The 11,447-nt window shown below is 33.3% G+C and overlaps 1 protein-coding gene across 1 annotated transcript; it reads right to left on the bottom strand.

The window, feature by feature from the left end:
* Nucleotides 1–2,578: 2,578 nt before the first annotated feature.
* LOC107007224 lies at nt 2,579–3,717 on the bottom strand. Its single transcript, XM_015205749.2, has 2 exons — nt 3,489–3,717; nt 2,579–2,990 (listed from the first exon to the last, which is right to left on the bottom strand). Exons 1-2 carry the CDS (start codon nt 3,644–3,646, stop codon nt 2,756–2,758), a joined length of 393 nt encoding a protein of 130 aa, XP_015061235.1. The 5' UTR covers nt 3,647–3,717; the 3' UTR covers nt 2,579–2,755.
* Nucleotides 3,718–11,447: the final 7,730 nt, after the last annotated feature.

The following is an 11,447-nucleotide window of genomic DNA, read 5'->3' as shown; positions in this document are numbered from 1 at the left end:
ATTATTTATTTAATCTAACCAAACAAACAAAAAATTATAAAATCGCATAATAAATTATTACAAAGCTATTTATTTCCCACTTAAATAATTGTTTGATTATGTTTTATCGAATTTTAATTTAATTAAAAAAAATTGAACATACATTATAGCGAACTAGTCTTAACATAATCCTCTCACATAATAATGACAATTTTCTCATGGTGAACTTGTATTTCTCGATCATGTGACAAAAAATATGAACCAACATTGTTTCTTTGAGTTATTTGTTAGTCAATATCATCCGCAAATATTTTTATATTCATAGACCATAAAAAATTTCATCACTCCTTTGATATTCTCGCAAATAATTATGCAACATTTCACAAGATATGACAATTTTCATACCATATCAGGCCTAGATATGTTATTGTGTTCGACATAACAACTTTTGTTCTCGTCTGACTTGTTCGATATGTTCAATTACTGCAACACAGAAAATAACATCTGAAATGTGGCTATCAGACTCACTAACACTAGTTGATATGCTCATATCAATTTGATCTGCTATTTACGTTGTTCAAATAGATATAACTATAAGTTGTAAAAAATTCAAAATTGTTAAAGTAATAAATTAGGTGTTGGAGTAAATGAAGAGAACAAAAAATAAAAAAGAGAACAAATTTATCAACAATTGGTTGGTGTGAATCAAAATGACTCTATGTTGATGAGAATAAATTTTATGTCGGTGAAAAAAGTAATGATGTGATTATAATTTTTTCACATATGAAATAAATGGTGTAGATATAAATATGGGTTGTTTTAACATAATATTAACTTGTGGATCAATTTTTGTATTAAAAATATCTTAAATCATGATATGAGAAAAATCATGATATAAAATTCTCATATCAGGATTTTTGAAGAATATGAAATCAACCTAAAATTGCATATCCAACTGTTGATTCTATCTCACAATTTTATATCGTGATAATATCACATGACAAAACGCCTACTAAATGAAGAGAGTTATGCGATAAATAGGGGCCTCAAAGAAGAAGGAAATTAGTACGAAAGAGTGATGATGACAATATGACTTGACATGGTGATTGTAAACATTTAATGCGAAGAGATGTCAATCTGAATCAAAAAGCTTTGTCCAAATACATTAACAGATCCCTAAACTTGTTGAGTTTTTCCTTCAGGTGCCTCAACTATGTCATTTTCCTATTGAATCACCCATAATTCTTCCGTTTAAACAAACACTGTTGCCTGGTGTGGAACCAGATTTGTGAGGGGTATTTATAAAGGATACATATGTTGTTCCAGAACTCATTAGTCCAATTGATAGTGAAAATGTTCGAGAATAATTGTATTTTACTTGAGTCATTTGAACACATAAGAAAATAAATGAGACTAACATGATTTGTCTTTATTCCTTCAATCAAAATCATTACAATCGAACACAATTGAAGGCATTTACAATAGAAAAATCGATCAAAATCAACCAACAATGTTTTAAAGGATCAAATTATGGTTGGTTCAATTATTCAATAGGAAAATTACATAGTTGAGGTACCTGAGGGAAAAAACTCAACAAGTTTAGGAATCTGTTTATTTATTTCACCAAAAGCTTTTGAAAAAGAAAGAAAGCTCGATCAAACCTAGATCACTGTCTTTTTACTCTATTTTTATAATCTAACTTCATTTGTACCTACATGATTTTTCAGACAAACAAAGTTGTATGTGACTTGTTCATATCCTTCCTTTTAAACCTAGAGACTCTTTCCTAAATCAAACACATACACCTAAGGGTGTCAAATGGACGGATTGGGTTGGATTAAAATTGAAAATATTAAAACGGGTTAAATAAAAATTGGGTTGAGTCTTGACCCGCCCAAGTTTACTTTGGATTCAAATGTGTTGGGCTCAAATGGGCTAAAACACGGGTTGGATCTTGACCTGCCCAATTTGACCCGATTACTCTCAGTAACTTAACATATTAATATTTAACTTTTATAATCACAATGTGAATTTCCGCTCAAAATTTTTTTGTTAAAAAAGTAAGAAATGAGGAGATAAATCTTAAAAGATGTTAAATAGTTAATAATTCATATCTTCAATATAGGAACATATCTTAATAAAAGGTTTTAAAACGGGTTGAAATTAGAGATTGAATTTGGCTCAATTCAGAATTCTCTTCTAATGGGTTAAGCTTGAATGGGTTGAGATTGAAACGAATTCAAAATATTTTGAGCCCAACCTTAAAATTCTGGCAGGTTGGACGAGTTACCTATGTTTGAGTTTATTTTTGACACCCCTACATACACCCATGGAAGTTCAAAAAATATAAATAAATGATTACTCTTTGTGTTCTATTTTATATGTCACATTTTTACTTTGCACTTCTATTAAAAATGATGTAACTTTACCCTTCTACCCTTATTTAAAATTTTCTTAAGTCAACTTTATAATAAATGATGAATATATTTTCAAGATTAATTTACTATTTTATCAAGGGTATAATAGACAAAATATAGTAATTCATGCATAAATTTTATAAAATGACAAGTATTATGATCTAACTATTTATAAAAATGAATGACATATAAAATGAGACGGATGGAGTAGCTTTTATGATTGGTTTTTCACCATTGATCTCATTATCATTGATACAATTGACTTGTAATTTTGCAAACCTTATTAACTCAACTATGTAAATTAAAGAGGAGCAAGCGCAATAAATTGTCTTAATATACATGGTGAACAAACATACAAACTATTCAGATGGTACTTCTTTGACAGGCTTCCCTTTCTCTCTTAGCTTGGCTATAGACTCTTTCATAGCCTCCTTTCTCCTCTTGCTAGCTAATACTTTAGCCAACACACCACTCACATTTGGATCTTTTTTCTCCGTTGGCGGAGGTGGTGGAGGCCTTCTTGCTGCGGCATTTGCATTGTTGTTACCTGCATTCAGCGCCACCGCAACTCCAGCCAAGCTCAATGACAAAGTCCTGCATCCATAAATGCCATATATTTTCAAGAATATCAGCATAATACATAAATATGTTCGTTTAACTTGTCTCATTTCATATTTATACCTTCCAACTTTCTTTGTCTCATTTCATATTTATACCTTCCAACTTTCTTTTTGATGATTGTAATTACCTATGGTTTATAATATATAGTATTGAGTATCATTCTCCATTTATATAACGTGTCACATCAACAATTTGAATCATAAGCCTACGCGATAAAAAATGTATAGGCCTTGGGGAGAAGAGTTCTTATGAAAATGTTGGGTAAATAGTAAAATAAATGATAATTTAATAATAATAAGAGAAGAAAATATTAAGATAATGACATCAATGAACAAATCAGTGGCCACACAAAAACAAGACTGACATCGTTACTTACCTAACTATAGATTTAAACGATACGATATAATAAAATTTAAATAACAATCAAAACAAATGTTATATTTAAATAAATTAAACATATAGATAGATAACCTGCGAGTGACATTAATCTTTGCGGCCAATTCGCCTTGATGAAAAGCCAAGACTTTAAAAGAGCTCAAACGGGAATTCTTCTTGGTTGATAGTGAGGTTAGTGTAGTTGCTGCTGTAGGGGATACTGACTGAGCCATGATTTTGGTATGTGTGTGCATTTGCTTGGTCTAAATGAATTGGACATTTCTATAAGTCAAGAACATATACCACGAAAAAACAAGAAATGTTCTTATGTGGTTTTAGGGATAATAGTAAGTATTTGGCTTTGAAATGTTATTGGTTGCTTCTTGATAACTTCTTTTTTGGTGGACCCCAACAGCCTTATCCATTCGATTTCTATCTACTCCAAAGCCTACAAAATACCCTAAACCATTCAAAATAAAAATCAAATGGATAATTTTAGAATATTCTCTCCGTTTCGTTTCATTTCGTAACACCAATTTCTTATGTGCTTCACGTGGTTATAAACTACAAATATATGTAATCATATGAATATAATGATATAGTACATAAATGTGTCCTTTAACTTAGTTTTGTTTTATGTTTATGTCCTCTAATTTTGAATATGCGCAAATAAACACTTAAATTTGTATAAAGTAGAACAAATAAACATATAAATTCTACGTGGCATAATACATGTAGGATACCATGTAGGACAAATGTGTCTATTTTTTCAATTTTATACAAGTTTACGTGTCTACTTGTGCACACCCAAAGTTGAAGGTCATAAATGTAATTTGAAACTAAGTTAAAGATCATATTTATTTATTACGCCTATTTGCTTTATTGCTTATCTTTAGTTTAAAACTTGAATTCTGCTTGGAAAATGAATTTGGCCCAAAAAAAAGAAGAGTTAAACCCTTAAAGGGTAAAAAAAAAGGAAAAATGCACAAGTATCTCTCAATTTATGCCCGAAATTTCAAGAGACACAATTATACTATATTAAGGTCCTTTTACCTTCCTGAACTTATCTTATAAGTAATTTTCTATCCCTTTCGGCCTACGTGCCACTATCTTAAAATAAAAAGTCAATCAGCGTTGGACCCTCAAGATAGTGTCACGTAGGCCAAAAATGGGTTGAAAATTATTAATAAAGTAAATTCAGGGGTAATAGAACCTTAGTATAGTATAAGTATATTTCTAAGATTTCAAGCATAAATTAAAAGAGTACTTGTGCATTATCAAAAAACAGAACATATGTAAACTCGCTCAATATTGAGCGAAACCCGCTCGGCTAATATATGATGGTATGTATACTACTCACTATCTTTTGTTTAAAAATTGTGTCTTTTGGCATACTTCAAGTGGAAAAACATTTCCACTATAACAAAAGTTTGATAAATTATTGTTAATTATGATAAAATGTACACTTCCAATATTCAGATATTAAACTAAAAAGAAAGCTCAGTAAGGTTCCTAACATCCATCATCACATTGTTTAATGATTCCATGCTAAGGTAGTTCTTCCTTTTATTTATTATTTTAGTTACCACGAGCGAATCACTTTCAAGAACAATTGTCATGATCCGAAGTTTTAGATTATAATGACACCTACTAACGTCCTATTAGTAGGTAGATTATAATGACACCTACTAACGTCCTATTAGTAGGTAAGCCGAACCTACAGCTCAAAACCAAGAGGCATAAGTAATAAACTATCACATGAAGGAGAAACATATGGAAAGCAAGGAAAAAATATCATGGCAAGTTTCTTGAATCTCCTAACAGAAACAATATTTTTTTTTTTAAATACAAAAACTTAAATCTAAAATACAAACACACGAGAGTAATCAAAGTTGCTTCTCTCTTTTTTCGGACAAAGCCAATTTATTTTTTTTTATTTCGTTTCAATTATTTTTATCTTCTTCAAAAATCATCATCAAAATTGTCCATCCTCAACTCTTTCTTGTTTGTACCTATTTTACTTTTCACATAGTTGATCGACCTAGTAGGCTTGTTTTCAACCTTTTCTAAAAAGTTTCAACTATTTCAAAAGATTCAACTTTTTATTCAACAACAATTCTTCCCAATAACTTAGGAATCACAAATTTGGATCTTGAATCAATATAATAATCATTCCAATGCCAAAAATGGCATTATCTAGCATACTAAAAATAACAAAACGAATCAATCTATTCCTCTTGAAGATCAATCCTTAAAAGAAATATTTAACTTACCCCATAGTAACGACAACCTCAATATCTTTTGCTAGAATTTCTTGGGGTCCAAGAGGTCAGTAAATACAAAACAGGTTCATGTTTGCATTGCACCTTTTCTAATTCATGATCTTCATCTCGCATACAGAGCCTAGTCAAGAAGCCATTAAGAAGCTCTATAATAATTATAGTGACTTGATTAATCAAATAACTCAATTAAAAAGAATTAAAAAAAAAAAACGAAAATGAGAGAAAGAAATCAAAATGAAAAAGCGAGAAACAAATCAAAATGGAAAAAAGATGAATGAATGATAATGAAAAGAGTTACATAATTTTTTATTTTTTTTAAAAAAAAATCAAGTTTGAAATTGAATTTGGGGCTTCAGATTTTTGGGTGAAAATTTAGAGTTCTTGAGTTAGCTTTGATGATAATACGGGTCGAGTGGGTGTGTTATAAGAGAAACAACCATTGGGGCATTTTTAATTAAATAAAAAAAATTGGGTTTATTAATGTGTTGACATGCTCTAATATATCGATTGAAACGTGTCTGAGAGTGGGTGACATACTAGATAAATAAACACACTTTTGAGTAGTATAGATGTGTGTAATAAGTCGTTCTAATAGTTGAAACGTGTAACTGACTTTTCGCTGCAACTTCAGGGGGAAATTTAATTATGTCTTTTCCCTTAATGCAAACATAATTAATACAAACATTATTTTGATACATTTTATTTAATATTATTCTTATACACCCTATCAGACTATCCCTACATGTTTGTTCAACTTTAGACCAAAAGACAGGTATACGACATAGGCGAATGGGAAAGGATAATCACTTTGGTAAGCTGAAATAACGAAAATATCATCAAGAGTCTTTTGGTGTTAGGTATAAGGTGTGCATATATATATATATATATATATATAAGAAACCTAGCTAAACACGCCTACGTGGCCCCACCACATACCAAAATTCTCTTTTAATTTAATTTATTTCCAAAATTAGTTTTCTCCTTTCATGAAAAGTTGTGAATTATGAAAAAAATGTTACTTTTATAAAGAGTTGTAACTTTTATGAAAAGTTGTGCCTTTTGTGAAATGTTGTAATCTTTCCGACGGGTTATAACTTTTCGAAAGAGTAAAATCTTTTCGAAAAGTTGTGACTTTTATGATGAGTTGTCACTTTTATGAACTAATGTAACTTTTATGAAAGGTTGTAACCTTTTTGAAGGGTTGTAACTTTTCCAAAGAGTTGTAACCTTTTTGGTAAGACACAATAATCATTTATTCGTACTACCCTTTGTTATCTATAAATATAGGATTTTCCTCTCATTTAAAACAACATTCTTCTTCTGCTTCTTTCTGGACAATTAAATATTTATGTATTTGTTCCTATTGAATGAATCACCGACACCATTATTTTTGTATCAATACACCGGTGAATAGAATTGTTTTATCTTGAGAGGATCTATTCCTTTAGACATTGGGTACTAGAAGGGAATAATTTCCTTAAGGGGACATTGTGCATTCAATGGGCTCGAATTTTTCCATTCTGTTTCATTCTAATTTTGAGGATCCTGGTTTGTTTTTTACGATCATTAATATATGCTTATATTATAAATTATTATTTTTAAGTACATGCTTTAAACTTTGTTGTTTATGTTTATGAAAAGTTATTCTTATAATTATTTGTTAGTACATATTAAATAACAAACGTTAATTGGGTATTCAAGCAAGTTTTTTCTCTACTGAAATTGTTGAAGGAACAATTAAAAAAACTTACAAATGTATAATTTCATCAGCAACGTCATTTCTTCACATATAAGGATGCGCTTTGGTGTTCTTTAAAAAATTCTCTGGATGTTAATAACTTTACATGCACATATGTTTTTTGTTTTTATGTTGTTGCTATCTATGATCATAAAATTTTATCAGCGAATATTATGAGTACATGAAGGATTGAAAGTTGATTGAACTGTTCGTTAATTTTTTGTGGTATGCTATTTCAAAACGTAGAAACTTTTCTGGTTAGAATGATTTGTTATCATGATTGGATATCTCATAGTTTATTCCCTTTAATATATATTTTTCTCGCAATTTTTTTGTTCCTTAAAATTATATTAATTATTTTTCGTTTGGTCTATATATTATCTCAGTTGGACAAATTTTTTTGTTCTTTTAATGATTTTCTTTGGTCTATATATTATCTCACTTGGACAACTTTTTTGTTCTTTTAATGATTTTCTTTTTTTCTTTCTCATTCAGCTCTTCTAAATATTTTTTTTGTGAGTTATGACTATTTTTGACAAACTTACTTTGAAGAATATGAAACAAAACTCACTCCAAATAAAAGTAATAGAAAAAACGCACAGTACCTCCTCAACATATGCCTGAAATTTCAGAGACACATTTATACTCACTACAAAAAAATTTGGATTTAGCGACAGACGAAATTTGTCGCTAAACAATACAAATCCGTCGCTAAAGCCATTTAGCGACAGATTAGCGATAGATTATCATCAGTCGCTACAATGCGCGTAGGTAAGCCTTTAGCGATGAAATACTGAAATTTGTCGGTACTTTTGCTACGAATTAGCGACAAACCAAAATGTCGCTATATTTAGCGACAAAACATTTTCGAAGTTAATACATAAAATATCCATCACTACTGTATTTATTGAATTTGTCTATAAATATTAGATTCAAATATTCCGTAGTTATTCCGTCGCAATTCTAAAATGTTATTTTTAAATTATTTTTTATTTTATATTTAGCTGCAAAATAATCATCATTATTTTTTACTAATATCATCTAAAATTCCAATAGAACAATTAAATGAAAAGTTATAGATTGAATTAGCATAAGAAAAACCTAATTTTATATAATAATAACATTAGATTAACAAGTAGAACAAAAATTACATATCTTCCAAAGCTTGAACAATGTTCATAATCATTTTTCAACTAACAAAGTAGAGTTATATCAAACAAAGCTAACTTATATGGTGCTTGAGAGTGAAATTCATCACGATTAGAAGTATAACCTAAGGTCTTAACATGTGTTACCTTGAGACGCAAGGTCATAAGCTCTTCTCTTCATCACTCATCCATGATCTCGTAATACATCCGCATTGCAACCTTCATCTCATCCTTACTATAATTGTTGTTATAATCATTATTCCTCTAATGAATTCTTGAGCTCTATATCCTGTAAATAAAAGTAAATGAATAACTTTAAGAAATTGCACATTAATTTTATCCAACAAATGAATGTCATGTAAGAGGTATTAAAAGTGTTCGAAATTCTTGGTTTGAGTTTGTTGATTAAATAAAATATGTGAATTCAAGAAAAATAAACAATATTTAATTTTTGCATTTTTGTTTTCATTGTTAATGTACAACATACATGTGATACTTGAATTTCTGAACCACTCACTGAAAGGATGATGAAGATTGACAAGCTTAAGATCCCTTCATAATGTTGGGCTTTGTGGAGGCTTGTGAGCCGGCCCGACCCATTACTGAAACCCTAGGTTAACCATTTGGCTTTCCTATAAATATGATCCTTGTATTTGTAATTATGGAGTAGCACAAGTGAAATAAAATCCTCCTGTTACAGTCGTGGAGTAGGGAAACCGAACCACGTTAAATTCTTGTGTGTCCCGTTTGTGTTCCGTTTCTCTTTTCTCTAGATTATTTGTGTGTGTTGTGTGTTTAATTCCCAACAATTGGTATCAGAGCGAGGTTTCAACAACATTGTAACACAAACTGTGAGAAATTGTCACCTAGGGTTCTTGTGTGAAGAACTGTGTGCAGGGAGGAGTAGCCGCCGTTACCGTGTGGGTAACCTCAAGCAGCAGCCGGCTAGGAGAACCGCGCAGGGTGCGAACAGCCGTCGTCCGTGTGCTGTCCGTCGCGCCGTTCCAGTGGCCGCCGCGTCGAGGAGCCTCAGATCCAGCCGCGAGCGTCCAGATCGTGAGCATCGTCCAAATCGCCGCCCGCTGTCTGTAGACGCCGTTAAGGGAATTGCCGAAGTCCTTTGAGATGGCAGAAGATGGGAAGTTCCGAATTGAGAAGTTCGATGGTACAGATTTCAGTTGGTGGAAGATGCAGATTGAAGATTTGCTGGTTCAGAAAGATTTGGACGTAGTGTTGGGTGACAAGCAAGGAAAATTGTCTGATGCAGAGTGGGCAGTTTTGGATCGGAAAGCTATGTCAGTTATCCGACTCTCGTTGACCAAGAATGTTGCGTTCAACATTCTTAAGGAGAAGACAGCGAAAGGCATCTTGGAAGCCTTGTCTAACATGTACGAGAAGCCATCTGCAGCAAACAAAATTTTTCTGATTAGAGAGTTGGTGAACACAAAGATGAAGGAAGGCAGTTCAGTTACCGAGCACATCAACTCATTGAATTCGATCTTAGCCAGACTTTTGTCAGTTGGCATTAAGTTCGATGATGAAGTTCAAGCTTTACTACTGTTATCATCATTGCCTGACAGTTGGTCCGGAACGGTTACAGCAGTTGCCAGTTCAGTGGGACCTAATGGATTCACCTTTGAGAAGATTCGTGATCTCGTTCTTGGCGAGGATGTCAGAAGAAGGAGTTCTGGAGAATCATCAGGTGATATGCTAAACGTCGTCAGAGGCAGAGGAAATAACAGAGGTAGTGGGAGCAGGAACCGAAGAAGGAGTCAGTCAAAGGCTCGGGATGGCTCAGGTGTAACATGTTGGAACTGCAAGGAGGTGGGGCATTTCAGGAATCAATGCCAGAAAGACAAACAAGTCAACATTGCAGAAGACAGCGTCAACGAGGATTTGTTTATCTGTTGCGCGGAGAGCAATGTGGATTCCTGGGTCATGGATTCTGGTGCTTCTTTTCACGCTACCCACAGCAGTGAAGCATTGCAGAATCTGGTTATTGGAGACTTTGGAAAGGTAAGGCTTGCAGACGATAGAGCTCTTGATGTTACGGGCATGGGTGACATGGTGCTGAAGACGCCAGTCGGTTTCTGGACCTTGAAGGATGTCAGAGTTGTTCCAAGCTTGACGAAAAGTTTGATTTCTGTTAGGCAGTTGGATGAACAGGGACATCATGTGAAGTTCGGAAATGGGCAGTGGAAGGTCGTGAGGGGCAATCTTGTCATGGCTCGTGGAACAAAAAGAGGATCGTTGTATATTGTCGGATTACCGTCTGAGGGAGTGACCGTCCCAGTTCAGAAGAAAAACAAAGTCCGGTTCACAGAATCTCGTGGGCAGAAGAAGGTTGTCTTTGCAAGAAAGAAACCCAGAGCCACAGGTCAGATTCAGGATGAACGAGCAAGGAAAGGTTCAGGAAGACCAGTCAGAGGCGTTCGTGGCAGTGGGAGCACCGGCCGTGCTTCAGCCAAGGCTCCTAGAAGACAGTGGGTCAAGAGAACCAGTATTCCAGCTGTTGATACGTCTCCAGAAAATTTCTTGCTGAGTATGGAGAGTGTTTGTTCTCAGGGAGTTCTAGGATCCGGCAGTTCGTGTCTCAAGTGGGAGCCGGTAGGGACCGAGGACGAGTCAAGGGCAGTTTCAGCCGTGACTGATGTGTTGAAGCTTCGGGGAGCTTCAACGGGCCTTTCAGTTGACTGATGAGAAGGCCGCTGTAGCAGGAGAGAGTTGAAAAAGATTACTAGACATACAAGTGTTCTAAGTGGATGACAGTTGAAATTCTTCAAGCCTCCAAGTGGGAGATTGTTGGGCTTTGTGGAGGCTTGTGAGCCGGCCCGACCCATTACTGAAACCCTAGGTTAACCATTTGGTTTTCCTATAAATATGATCC

The sequence above is a fragment of the Solanum pennellii genome, chromosome 12, assembly GCF_001406875.1.
Source record: "Solanum pennellii chromosome 12, SPENNV200".
Lineage (NCBI taxonomy): Eukaryota > Viridiplantae > Streptophyta > Magnoliopsida > Solanales > Solanaceae > Solanum > Solanum pennellii.
Note: the sequence above shows the minus strand (reverse complement) of the source record. Positions and strands in the feature narration are given on the sequence as shown.